The sequence below is a fragment of the Odontesthes bonariensis genome, chromosome 15, assembly GCF_027942865.1.
Source record: "Odontesthes bonariensis isolate fOdoBon6 chromosome 15, fOdoBon6.hap1, whole genome shotgun sequence".
NCBI lineage: Eukaryota > Metazoa > Chordata > Actinopteri > Atheriniformes > Atherinopsidae > Odontesthes > Odontesthes bonariensis.
Genome location: NC_134520.1, coordinates 15,565,418 through 15,578,677, shown reverse-complemented (window position 1 = coordinate 15,578,677; position 13,260 = coordinate 15,565,418). Strand labels below are relative to the sequence as shown.

Below are 13,260 nucleotides of genomic sequence, written 5' to 3'. Positions count from 1 at the left end.
CGTTTTCAAAATCATCAACTCACCGGAGTGGTTACTGTTGTGCACTGGTAATCCATATCAAATTTCGTTGCGAAAAGTTGCTTCTGTCGTCTTTTATTTGACATTTTGTAAATCCCATTGAGTTCTATGGAAGACTGGATGTTCGTTGATATTACGCCGCCATCAAGTGGTGTGGAGTATAGCAAGTCAGATTCAACTGCTGAGCGGAAGTTTATCCACGGCTGCGAGGTGGCTAAGAAAATAGTGCGAGCGTGAACGAGCTGCCAAATAAAACACGACAGAAGCAACTTTTCGCAACGAAATTTGAGATGGATTACCAGTGCACACCAGTAACCACTCCGGTGAGTTGATGATTTTGAAAACGGACGTTTATGGTGCTTTTATGGACCTTTTAAGACATGCACATGACTAGCCGTTCTGAAGCAGGTTGAGATGAATCAAAATGAGGCAAATACCGGAGACAGCAGTAAACATCAAAAAAGCGGTGAGGGGGGTTCTAAAACATTGCAGACGACTCAGAAAAGAGACTTAATGTTGAAAATACTGCAGTTCCCCTTTAAAGTGTGAAGGTCTCGGTTAGCTCGGTGAGGTCAACTGTCCTGGTTTCATCTGAACAAGATGTTTGTAAAATGGTGCACCCCTTCAGTCCCAGAGGTAAAGCGTTCTGGTTTCACAGTTGAGCAGTTTGTTCTAGTTGTATGAAATAAGTTGGATGACTGTCCATCCCTCCTTTCACTGCGTATAAGGCCTACTCTGAAAGACTGAAAGGCCTACTGTTCCTAATTCAAATTGAAAATCTTAACTGGCACTCTGAAATGTTAGATTGTCATTTTCTAGCTTCAGACACATTGAGAGGTGCAGAGTGAAACTAAGGTGTGTATAAAAGAGCCAACACGTTAAAACTTATGGAAAGTTTGTTCACTTATATTAGAAAGCTGATGGAGGCGATACTTTTTAGGGCTTTTAAGAAGTGAATCATTTTATTAGACTGATGTTACAACATAATAGCTCTTAAGGATTGAAAAGGTTATACTTCAAAGTCATCCTGACAGTAAGCTTCAATCAGCATTCAGTGTGTTCCACAGCTGAGTGGCTACACTAACGACTTTTTCAGAGTCTGTAAATGACAGATATTGCAGACACAGGAAGTCCTCCCAATCCAGAACAGACTGATCCTGAACCAGTCCCCTCTCTGCCAGCTTCATCACCAGCAGGGCTCGTTTGATTGTCAGCCAGTTATGCACGGCAGTGGTTAAAGAGCTTCTGTGATTGAAGAGGGGGACTTGTGGGCCCCAGAGGAGCACCTGAAGCACGGCCACCATGTCTGGCATCTGCGACGCGCTCTCACTCTGAATCAAAGAGGACAGATGAAGAAGGCCCCTCCGGTATGAGGACTCAGACTGAGTTGGAACTGAACTCAGAGATCTTGGGCTCTCTTGTGGGGGCAGGCAGAACTGAATTAAGGCTCCGATCTGGACTTTAACGGAGGTCAGAAGCTGAGGCGCTGAAAGAGTGGAAGACTGCGATGTTAGCACTACACATGGAGAACCATGAGTCTTCCATAACGCCTGGATCCTCGCTTTTTCCTTAATCTTTCCCCACTCCATTTCCCCCTCCTGCCAGCTGTTCCTGGAACCTCTCCACGCCTCACAAGCATCTCCTCCCTGCGTGCTTCCCCCCTTGTCCTTCTCCAAGCTGGGCCATACAAGAAGGATCTCCCGGGGCCTCAGCTCAGCTGCAACGGCGCTGTTGTTGTACAGATGGTGTGAGCCCATTAAGATCTGCAGCAACAGAACACACACCTGTCTGTCATAATCTGAGCACTCTTTGCTCGGCAGCGAGCGGCTATCCAGAACAAAGTCCTCCAGGGTGGCTTGTGGCAGGTCCCGCTCGATGCTCACGCAGTGTCCTGCCTGGAGCAAAGACTGAACTGTGTGAACACCGGTGTCAGGGGAATCCGTGGCCTTCTCAGTGCTGCTTCCAGCTGGTGGTTTGCAGGGAGTGCAGTCTGACTCTGAAGGACAGGAGTCAGGAGTGTTGGTATTGTTTTTCAGCATGTCGGTCGTTTCAAAGTGGGCAATGACATCGTTTAAGTTGACATGCGATGGCTGGTGTTTGGTGGACGCCGAGGAAGCTTCAGTTGACTGTTTGTGTACCTGCGCAGAAACAGAAAGGAAAAGAAAAACTCATAAAACTATTCCCAGTAAACTTGCCTGCACTATTAGTGATGCCAAGTTGCAGCTGTCGTATAACATGACAGTTAAAAGGAAGTGTTTAGTACCACAAGTAAGTGGAACATTTTTAAATGTTGATACAGATCATGTTTGTGTTACCGAGTGTGCTGTGCAATGCGCATGCCACACTCTTCTGCAACGTAGCTGTAAGTGATATCTGTGCAACAGATCAAATCGGAATGCATCGTGTTCAGAACATGCTTTAAACTGTGCAGAAAGAAGAAAAGAGATGTGGTATTACTCTTAAACCAAGCACCCTCCCTGGGAACTTTGGGCTGCGCAGGCTGTAGTAAATCTTGTCTCCAATCTGCTTTGGCTCGCTGCCCTCACACAGCAGGAAATCCTGGGGCTGATATGAGCTGATAACCCTCTCTTTGCCCTCTCCCCGTAGCAGGCTTCGGGCCTCCACCCTCTGCGCCATGCTTCTAAGAAAGAGTAGGTGGCGATGCTGGATCACCTGAGAAACAATGCGCTTGTCAGCGAAGCAACCAAAGAGTGAGGGCAGATGTTGATCTGGGGTGTCGAAGGACAGCTGGGAGAAGGACGGTGAGAGGGCAGGACTCCCTCTGGCTGGTGCAGCATCCTCTGTCTCCTCACTGAAACAAGTATCAGGTATGGGTGCCATCATGTACAGGGGGTTGTCAAAGTTCTGAGGGCATCCTCGCAGAGGAGAGAGGGGAGACAGGGCAGAGGGGCAAGACATATTGTCGACGGGGAGGGAAAGGACGCGAGTCGACCTCTTTCTCGGCACAGGTGGCGGCGGGCCATCGGAGAAAAATCTCACTTGGTGTCTGAAAGGATCTGAGGAGCAGAGCGAGAGGGATTTCTGTGAGACCTGAACAGCAACAATGCAGATAGAATATCTCCAGCACAAAGTTTCCAAAAACATTGTGACAGGGACAAAAGACATGAAAAAACAGGTGATGCTAAAAAAAAGAAAGTAAAAAAGAAAACAGTTTTACATTTTATCCATAAATACAAGTTCAAACTCTACCATGCAACATATAGCAATATCATGGCAAACCACATTCTGCACTTATTTGTGTCAGCACGGCTCCGTTTTAAGAGTCCTAAAGGTGCCAAACTGGCAGCCCTGCAGTTCACCACTTTTCAGCATTTTGTTTTTGCACTCATCTTAAACCGAAAATAAGGTTTGGATGATTTACAAACAATTGCTTTCTATTTCTATTTACGTATTACAAAGCATTCGCATCGTTTTTGGAAATTGAGTTGTTGAGTAACCCGATGTGTTAACTTCCACATCACAGCGGTTTGTCCGACTGAATATACTAAGTCATTGTGCTCTGTTTGAGGATCACATACACCTCACTGAAAGTAAAGTTTCAGGGGCTTACTTCCTCTCTTTGATTCTCATGAAGTGAAGAACTGAGAAGCATGACCCGCAAGCTGTAGTATGCCGTGTTGTTTTCTTCCCCATCATTCTGAACAGCAGCTTAAATTAGCAGGTCATCTAACTGATTTGCCACTGAGCCATTATCCCACACCTGGACTGCATCCCTCTGTAAACCTACCGTAGTGCTGGTGAATGGGGCACTGGGCTGCGTGACAATCAGTGGGTTCAGAGAAAACTTCGTTGTTTGCGTAGTTTTGAAGCTGAAGTCCAGCAGGGTTGAAGGTAAAACTGTCAGACTCCACGCTGGAGCTCCTGAGAGAATGCACAGAATTGCAGACCCTTGAACCATGAACATATGTTCAGAGCACGAGCAAACTGCTGTCACTCTCCAGCATAACGTGCGTGCCTGCAAAATCTTTGGGGAAGACCGTCTTCTCCGTGGTGCATCTTACATCTGTCAGCATGCACTGAAGGATACTCAATTCACATGTGGAATAACTTGTAGAATCAACACTTTCCTAACATGTTTTCAAAGAATTTTATGATCTAATGCAAAGCAAATAAGAGCCCTTTCCTCAAACATTTCTGAGTGTTTTGTTTGTTTGCCTTACCTGCGCTGTTTGACAGGCAGTGCCGGTGCCTGTTCCTCTGCTCTGCTCCCAGAACCAGACGCCATCAGGACTCTTCAAAGCTTCAACACCCAACCTGCTCCTCCATCTTTTCACACCTCCCCTCCCGTCACTGAGCACACTGCATATGCTAAGCTTAGACGTCTAATTCTAATTCTGTGTCTCGCTCAAACACTTCCCCGTCTATCTCAGTCACACCCTCTGTCACATTTTCCCTGCCTCTTACTATGATTTGTGTCGTGAGTTTTCTCAGGGTAGCTCTTTTCGGGTTTCTTTCTCTGATCGTTTTCTGTCTGAGCTTGAGGTTGCCACCGGAACAAAGTTGTGTCTGTTCTGAGGGCAAAACTGCTGTATGAGCCAACCACAAGTTGACAGAATGAGGAAGAGCAGTTACAGCAGAGCCCCCTCATTTTGAGCCTCTTCCTCTCAGGTGCACTTCATCTACTCTAGCATCCTCGCTATGAAGTTCTCGCTTTGGGGAGTTTTTGGTTCATGGCAAAGTTAACAATATTCAAGGAGATAAAGACGAGTGTAAGACCCACCGACTGTTCGTGAATGATTTGCCGCCATAGGAGGACAACTGTCCAGCTTCTCAAAAAGCCATTTAGAATTGTTGTGTGTGATGAGAACAAAAAGACGGGAGAGTCAGTTTCTGCCTGTTGTCGAGTCCAAAAGCTTCTTGAGTGTTTTCCCACTGACTGACTGATTTGTTTCTGAGCCATTTCCCCCGAAAGCACTAATATCAGCCTTATAACAGCCCAGAGAGAAAGTTCCCCCACAATGCCACTCTGCTGGCAAAGATGAATTGCTTCTGTAAGTGTAGAGGATCTGTGTGAACACTATACAAAGCATCTTGTATATCAATTGCAACTAGCATTGCAGCTAGTATGTTTTGTGTACTAATGACATCTATAGATGTTGCTATAGGTGAAAAAGCCACAAGACTGTAAATAAGTGAGTTTTGTGACCAAGTTTGGGTTTCCTGATAGATGTGCTGACACCTGTGTGATGTCGCATAAAAACTCCCACACGCACAGTCTGGTACGTGACAGTCTAATATATGAATGCAGCCATTATGTGAGCTATCGTGCCACTTGGAGTGTATTCTTGAGCTGCTGAAGTGCTCCCCCCATTCAAGACACATCCGTGACTCACATATCCTCCCGTTTAAAGGGCTGTTGCTCCTCTCGTAGTGATCGGTTGCATTCAAACAACAGCATTCGCAATTTCATTGAAAATCTAGCTACGGCTGTGCCAACGTGATGTTGTTGATTATGAAACTACGAGGGTTCTCAAAGACAATTTGCACCTCAGTGCAGGGATCTAGCTGCACTGAAGTGTTGAATCATTTCTGTTTTCTTATGTAAAAAAAACCAACAAAAAAAACAGATAAACTTCCGCAGAATTTTCACTGCCATCTGAGAACAGAAACAGAGAAGGGGGACGCACACATCAGAGGATCACAATGAGTCACAGACTTTACACAACACGTGTGACACTGCAACATCCCTGCTGAACATGTACTCCTCAGAGTATGGCCTATTCTTGTTCCCACAGCGAATGTAGTGACATTCTTGCATCAGAAAACCTAAATGTCTGATTTCCTTTGGATTCATGGGTTCGACTGGAGGACAGATTATGCTTTGTCCTTCAGTTAAATGACTATAATGTGAAAAAACAAAGTGCTCTGTTTTGATCCGTAGATTTTACATTTTTCGAGCAACACACAGAAAAAGGCTTTTCTTCCCTTCCAGGACTTAAAATTTGGTCAATACAACCTCAGACAAACATGTGACAGATTGCACCTTGTCATTATTTATTGATCAAAACCTAAGCTGAAATGTAAAAGCAGTGTACAAAGAAAAACAAACTAAGTTCACCCCAACTGCTTTTGTTGGAGCTGCTAATCAAAAGCACTTTTTAATTCATCATTAGCAAGTGTGAGCACCTCTGTAATAATAAAGAGGTGATCGGTGAGGATTGGTTAGAAATGACATAAATCTGATTGGTGAGTTAAACCGAGCATCGTCATTGGTTACTCAGGAAGGCAAGTGAAAAGCGTGTTTTGTAGTTGTAGAATTGATTCCTATCTCCCCATATCTTTCGGAACATGGAAATTTGATTTGAACTCGTACTTGTTATCACACATTCAAACACAGTGACACAAGTCTTTATTCTAGCTCCATGCAAGTTTGGGCTTTTTTTTGGGGGGGGGCTTTAGAATGCTGCAAACTTCAATGAACTGAAGCAACTTTGTAAAGAAGAGTGGGCGACTCTTCCACAACAAGAGAGACTGCTAAAGTCACACAGGAAATAAAAAAAGTGGTTCTGCAAACTATGAAACGATGAGGTCTAATTCATTTTTCACATAGTATTTCTGCATTTTGTTCCATAAATAATGATGTGGTGTAATATGTCATGTGTTGTTGCTCATCTTAGTTTATATTTACCCAGTTTATGACCTAGTAAAACATTAGAATAGCGTGTACTTTTCACATGGTTATAAATTCTAAAGAACTGTAAGGCAGCCATTTGTTATAATAATGTGGAGCATCTCAGCTGTTCTGTTACATTATGATTGCCCTTTTTTTTCTGGAACTGTGTGTGCTCTCATAATTACAAACAAAATTTTCTTCCATTCATTCAGTTAGCGTGTTCTTGCTGTTTGAGAGGTGCTCGAGAGTCTGAATTCAGTCGAAGCTGAAAGCCCTTATTGGCCTTAAAGCATTAATGAGGAATTACTTACGTCATGCAAACGAACAAACCACACAGTGAGTGATTATAAATTTAGATGGATCCATTCTTGTGTTCAAGCAATAAGCCTCTGCCTAGGGCCAAACACTGCGTCACAATCCTGTTTACCCTCTAAATTTCAGTGCGTGGGTCGAGGTAAGGACGACAGCTACAAGGATGCATCAGGCGACCAGCGTTAAGGGGCCTCTCACAGCACCTCTTCATATGCTAAAGAGCATATCTGGTTTCTCTGGACACACCACTCATGCTTACTGTGGTGGCCATAAACATGCACGAAACAACAAGGTGTACAGAAGCAGAACGCCTGAGAGGGACGGGCTTTTAAGACCATGAAATATAATTGTACAAGACTCAAACGTGATTCACACAACATTGAATTACATTTTACGCCAGTTTTCACAGCTTAAACACAGTGACACACATCAGAAACAAACTAGTTTATCTCACAAGGACATTCACTACATTTTACACAGCTTTTAGATGAGTGAATGCATCATTTAAAGGAGTTACATTATTGCAAGTCTCACAGATTCAGCTCTAACAGCTTTTATATGAAGTGTTTCTTTATAATGTGATAGAAGCGGCGTTTGAGCTTCTCTGGGTGTCTTGGTGTAGAGGAGGATGAAACTGAGGCTGAGCCATTGATGGGAGCCTGGGACTCTCCCTTCACTAATCTCCCCTTAGACTGTGAGTCTGTAGAGTCTTTGGAAAGCCTCTTGTTGGCTCCTGACAGGTGAGAGCAGTTGCTTCCGATGCCTTCTGTGTTCGTTTCTGGAGCTTTACCAAGACAGCTTGAAGTCTCTTTGCTGTTTCCGCGGTGTCGCCCGGTTTGGCAGAGCAGTGCCTCCTCGCTCGCCATCTGGGGGCTTTGGCTTAAGGTGACAAAGCCGTACGGGGTAGTGACTTTGGTGAGGTGTGGCAGGGAGAGGGCGGCTGTACTTGCGGGATCCAGACAAAGTTGTTTTTTTTTGCAGGAGCGGGGATAGTGCGCCTCCCTCTGAAGCAGAGACCTCCTCTTGGTTAAAGGGTCTGAAAAGCTTCGTTCGGCTTTGCGGTTTAACAGAATCAAGCTGGAGCAGGAGGATGATAAAGATGATGAGACAGCGGAGCAAGCTGGAGAGACTGATGACTTAGGTTGTCTTCCAGCACTCCTCAAGGCTCCTTCTGGCTCTGTATCGTTGTCTTCTGTCTCCTTGTCCAGTGATCTTAAGCTGGTCTGCACAGACAGGCTTGGTATAGTGAACTGTGGGATGCTGTCAGGGGTCAGAATGTTCGGAAAAATGTTCTCGCGGCTTGTCTGGGAGTCAGTAGAACACCCGAAGGACTTTGCACTGCTGGTAGCCCACAACAGTGCTCGGATCCCTGCACTGCTGTGCCTGCGGGCGGTGGAGAAGTCTTCTGAAGCTTTGGTTCCACTGGAGATTGCCCCGATGCTTATCGTTCTGGTGATTGCATACTTATCCATTTTTATATGTCTTCCACTGTCTTTGCACACAGGCTCGGCTGCAGTTGGGCAAGAGGACCGGTGAGAAGCAGCTTTTATACTTTTGTATGAAGTGTTTGTTTTGTCCTCCTCCAGATGCATCCAAGGAGATAGAAATGTGACGGAAGGTGCAGCCGGAAATGGTTACCAACTAGGGAGCTTTTCTAATAAGAATGTATAATGAAGAGCTTCTCTCGCAAAGCTCTTCATATGCAAAAGAGAAGCCGACGCAACAGCAGCGTCTCCATGCCTCTCAGGGTCTCTGGCAACATGACAGATTTGTAGGCTTGATGTTAAAGGGATAGTTCGCCTCTTTTGACATGAAGCTGTATGACATCCCATACTAGCAATGTTATTTATGAACATTTTCTTAACCCCCGCTGCGTCCTGTGAGCCGAGTTCCAGCCTCGTTTTGGCGTTGACGAAGGTAGTCCGGCTAGTTGGCTGGGGCCACAAAAATAAAGCGTTTTGCTTCTCAAAACAATATGCGTTCAAAAGAGTAATACATTTGCATCACAAAATCGTTCATCCAGAAAAAGTCAGACCTCACAATCGCTTGGCGCTATTTTCTCTCCCTTCATATCACTGCACGCTGCCACCTGCCGATACGGTGTTTACTGCTCGGAAGCAGGGGACTGCTCGGTCTGCACTTCGGTCTGCACGGTCTACACAGCCCGCAGTGATACGAAGGTAGAGAGAAAATAGCGCCAAGCCAAAACGAGGCCCGGAACTCGGCTCACAGGACGCAGCAGGAGGTAAGAAAATGGTCATAAATAATATTGCTAGTATGGGATGTCATACAGCTTCATGTCAAAAGAGGCGAACTATCCCTTTAAACCAGATGAAATCAATTTGATTTCATATGATCAAATGTTTTTATTATGATTTTTCATGTGCAGTAGGTTCGGCGTCACATAAGCAGGACAAAGCTGCCTCAAAGGAGTTAAAGAGATCAGATGTTTCTAAAGACTTTCTGTTGTGGTGTTGGTTTAACACTGGAAATCAGGATCTGTTCGCTTATTTCTAAGTGAGTAGTGGATAACAAGGAAAAGGTAATATGAACCAAAGCCAAAGCTCTCTTTGGTAAGCAGCACAGCTTGATAACACTTGACCAGCAATCAAGAGTCAGTCTTTTAGTTCCTATCTGGGGAATTTAGCCCATTCTTCCTGAAAAAAAAAGGCGTTTCAATGAGATTTTGGCCTGTGTTGCATATGATAATCTCCTGAGGTATATCCAGAGATTTTGTATTGATGTTTACAATGTTCATTTCTTTTTTCAACCCTAAATGTCTTTTTTCATGCCTCTGTGTGAATGAATGCTGCTGTAAGGAGTGTATTGGGACCCTCGCCAATGCTGCCTGGCTTTAAATGATAATCGTTACAGCAACACTTTTATAAATGATCATGACTAAATATCCAGCATGCATAGTGCTTTATAGAATCTTCAGCAGAATCTTCCTGGACTCCACACACCTGCCATGTTCGCTTGCTGTAAGTTAATTAGCAGGCGGTGTTCATTGGCTGACGTTGATTGCGCCAGGTGTGTTCGTCTCTGCTGATTGGCTACAGTGTTGCATCTTCAGGGTACATTTCACTCACGTAAACGGCGACCTACCGTAGTAACATTGCTTCTCTTCCTCATCACAGACAGTCCAGTTTAACCCGCAGCAGAATGACTTGTGAAGCCCACACGGATGTAGTGGAGCAGGAGCTGGAGCAGGAGCAGGACGAAAACACCGAGGTAACGATGGGCGGACAACTTTTCTATGTAGCATCCCAGTCCACCCAGCTACTTAAAGCTTTGGCTTACGGAGCGAAAAGGCCGGTTTGTTCCTGTAGTTCTCACGGTTTGTGTCTCCGCCTGCAGGTCAGAGTTGTGAGGAGAGATGGTGTGCTTCGCTCCATGCTGCGCGGCCTCCTCTGGCCTTTTAGCATCGTGGTACGTAAGTAAGCCAGCTAGCATGAAGTTCACCACCGTAAGAGAGACGGGCTTAACATGGCTCACATTTGCAGGTACGGGCCTATCGCGGGTTCTGGTTGGTGCTTGGCTTCCGAGAGCCTAAGGAGAGAGTCGTCCCCAGCCCTGCTGTTTCCAGCCCGGCACGACACAGCCTCACCGGCCGCAAGCGCCTCCGCCGGGTCACCCGGCTGCTGCTGTCCATCCTGCCCCGCTGGGTGCAGAGCGCCCTGGGTTACCCGGTGTCCAGCAGCATCGGGCTCTCCCTGTCACCAGGTATTCTAACAGGGCTGCTCTCATTCTCTGTTGGCTTTTACAGTTTAAAAAAACAAAACAAAAAACCCTGCCCCCTTAAACTTTTTATTCCCCAGACTTGAGTCCTTTTTATAAAAGCTGTACTTTTGCAAGCATTGCTTGGGGTCTCAGTTTTGATTTCTCTGATCTTGCTTGTGTTTAGTGTAAATGTGGCTCCCATACAGTCTACTTCAATACACCCTTGAATAAAACTTTGGGAGTACATCTGTATTATGTATATCGGGTTGTTTTGTCTGCTGCCCGTTGACGTATTTGCTGATCTTTAAGGTTTTTAACCTTGCAACTAATATTGACAAAAGTACATGTGCCTCTAACATGATATCCAATGCAAAGTGTCTGTCTGGTAGAAGTGGGTCATTGTTGGCCCTCTGACTGTGGAGGATCATAACTCGTCTACTGCTTGAACTCCTTCAACAGAAATCAGAGTTTCTCCCACTAAACCATGCGGAAAGGGCAGTAAGCGAAAACAGGACGACCTAGACAAGGATGAGGAAGAGGAGCATCAGACTTGGGTGGAGGCACTTTCTCAGGAGCTCGCAGAGGACGAAGGCCCAGAGGAAGATCCTGACTACGAGGTTGGTGCCACGCTTTTAAGTGAGATGTTGGTGGTGCCTGGCATCGGTGTACTGACTGTCGGAGCACCTTTACATTAAAGTGATCATTTGACAAACGTTCAGAAATAAACACTAGACATGTTTAGCGTGCCGTAAAATCTGACTGCTCCAGCGGAAGCCTCAGGAATCTCTCTGCTCTTCATTTGACAGCCCAGTAGTGCAGAAACTGCGAGTGAAGAATATGACTCGCACAACAGCACAGAAAGTGACCTCGAGGTTCCAGGGAAAGGCATCGTCATTGAAGACGTGAACACGGTGAGATGACTGGTGGCCTCATTGAAGCATGATGACGAACGTGGCATTAACTCGACTCCTTTGTCTGCAGGATGCTGCTCCGTTCACACTGGTTGAAGGCTGTGGTCCTGCTGTTTAATGTGTCATATTGACAGTATGTTTAAGTGTTTAGTGACTTTGTATGTTTGTATTTGGTAATTGAATAAAACTTTACAATTTATGCCTTGGATATATCGTGATTTGCCACTAGATGGCAGTAATCTTCTTTCAAACAAGCGGATGACAGTGGAGACTTCAAATGCAGCTCATCCAGCAGCAACATCGGCTCTTTATGAAATGTTTATTTACAGTGTTTGCAGAATTTCCCAGCTTGTTTCAGATAAAGATCTGTAGTCCATACAACTTGGACAAAGTGAGATGAGGCCATTTCAGCTGTGACTTGCATTTGAAGGAAACTGTTTCACTGACTGTACATAAAGTGAAATATTGACTAAGCTCCGCATCAATAATGCACAGCAGTATTTGCCTTCTTTACAAAACTGCACAAGTTACTGTTGGAACTCTTATCTGTACACACTCTTTATCATTGGCTGTGAAGAAGCTGCTAATCGGACTAGATAAGCTTTAACGTGAATGGAGTTGAAACTCCTTGCTTCACTAATCTTGTTGAAATCCTTATGAACTGTCTGAAATGGGGTTCATTCTATGGACTTTGTTCTCGCCATAAACCAGAAATGCTGCCCTAGATATTTAACATTTCTCTGGCTCTGCCACCACCAAGAGGAAAAACAAACTACAGCCTTTCTCTAACCCATCTCTATTTACTGGAAACCGTCATGAATTTAATGGAAGACCTGTGACATGGATGGTATAAAACTATACATTTCCTTTGTAACAGTGGTTAAACCAGAGCTATTTTTCACTTTTTGCGTGTGACTCTTGGTTCTTCCAAGCAGAAAATAGGTGCTATTAAAACACTTATTGGTACTTCACTGCAGGGGGGGCTGCTGCCGTGTGGCCCTCCTGACATCAGAAGAAGCCGACATTTGCTGCTGCCCACAGAATCGTACCTTCTGCATCCCTTTAGCTTTTATAGTCTGTGTGTTTTACCACTGATTGTGAGCTGTATTTATGGAAGTGGGTGGCAGGCTACTGTTGAGAGCCTCTTGATAATGACTGAGCCAGTACTTGTTCACCACGCATTGAGCAGGACTGATAAGTGTTACAGATGAGCCAGTGTTGCTTTCTTTAGTTTCCTTGAGTGTTTCTTTTTCTCAACTTCCCTTTTTTAAGTATGTTTATGTATGTGCTTGAATTCAAACGAGGCTGGAAGAAGCATTCATTAAAGTCACACTGTTGAGCTGTCAAGAGAAACTTTAAAGGGAAACTCTCTGTATTCTGCAGAAAAGGTCAGTTTATTAGTCAGAGAGAGCTCAGCCTGGTGAAACTGCCCTTTATTTTTTTTAAAGGTCTGCTGAAGAGCTGTGTTTTAAAAAGCCTTTCAGTATTAGAAATGTGGGGTTTCACTGACCGGTAGATCTATTTAAATCTCAAGTTTTAAACGCTTGACCCATACAAAAATCCAACAAATCAGGACATCTGCCTTTTCTTTTATTACTGTGATATTAGACTGTTCTTGCAATGTTAAATCACCGAAATGCTCTCTTTAAGGCTATGTGGCTGTAC

The 13,260-nt window shown here is 44.8% G+C and overlaps 2 protein-coding genes across 3 annotated transcripts; one reads left to right on the top strand and one right to left on the bottom strand.

Moving 5' to 3' along the window:
* Positions 1 to 962: 962 nt before the first annotated feature.
* On the bottom strand, positions 963 to 5,591 carry LOC142400343 (inactive tyrosine-protein kinase PEAK1). Its single transcript, XM_075485171.1, has 4 exons — positions 4,200 to 5,591; positions 3,767 to 3,900; positions 2,476 to 3,035; positions 963 to 2,156 (listed from the first exon to the last, which is right to left on the bottom strand). The coding sequence occupies exons 1-4, from the start codon at positions 4,262 to 4,264 to the stop codon at positions 1,059 to 1,061; spliced, it is 1,857 nt and encodes a 618-aa protein (XP_075341286.1). The 5' UTR covers positions 4,265 to 5,591; the 3' UTR covers positions 963 to 1,058.
* Positions 5,592 to 9,912: 4,321 nt separating this feature from the next.
* Positions 9,913 to 11,750, top strand: org (oogenesis-related gene). Of its 2 annotated transcripts, none has more exons than XM_075484326.1 (6): positions 9,913 to 10,195; positions 10,322 to 10,393; positions 10,468 to 10,687; positions 11,144 to 11,301; positions 11,491 to 11,595; positions 11,666 to 11,750. In XM_075484326.1, exons 1-6 carry the CDS (start codon positions 10,127 to 10,129, stop codon positions 11,711 to 11,713), a joined length of 672 nt encoding a protein of 223 aa, XP_075340441.1. In that variant the 5' UTR covers positions 9,913 to 10,126; the 3' UTR covers positions 11,714 to 11,750. The 2 variants fall into 2 exon arrangements, with proteins under 2 accessions (XP_075340441.1, XP_075340442.1); XM_075484327.1 differs by having other exon boundaries at positions 10,109 to 10,195; positions 10,322 to 10,397.
* The last annotated feature ends 1,510 nt before the right edge of the window (positions 11,751 to 13,260 follow it).

What these genes read in the sequence shown, in the direction of transcription:
- LOC142400343 (XM_075485171.1), bottom strand. Translation starts at nt 4,264, where the DNA reads ATGGCGTCTGGTTCTGGGAGCAGAGCAGAGGAACAGGCACCGGCACTG. An exon ending in CTGCCTGTCAAACAGCGCAG is followed by an intron (nt 3,901 to 4,199) that starts GTAAGGCAAACA and finishes GCATTCTCTCAG; the next exon opens with GAGCTCCAGCGTGGAGTCTG. An exon ending in CCCCATTCACCAGCACTACG is followed by an intron (nt 3,036 to 3,766) that starts GTAGGTTTACAG and finishes TCTGCTCCTCAG; the next exon opens with ATCCTTTCAGACACCAAGTG.
- org (XM_075484326.1), top strand. Translation starts at nt 10,127, where the DNA reads ATGACTTGTGAAGCCCACACGGATGTAGTGGAGCAGGAGCTGGAGCAG. An exon ending in TCTGGCCTTTTAGCATCGTG is followed by an intron (nt 10,394 to 10,467) that starts GTACGTAAGTAA and finishes TCACATTTGCAG; the next exon opens with GTACGGGCCTATCGCGGGTT. An exon ending in AGGAAGATCCTGACTACGAG is followed by an intron (nt 11,302 to 11,490) that starts GTTGGTGCCACG and finishes TTCATTTGACAG; the next exon opens with CCCAGTAGTGCAGAAACTGC.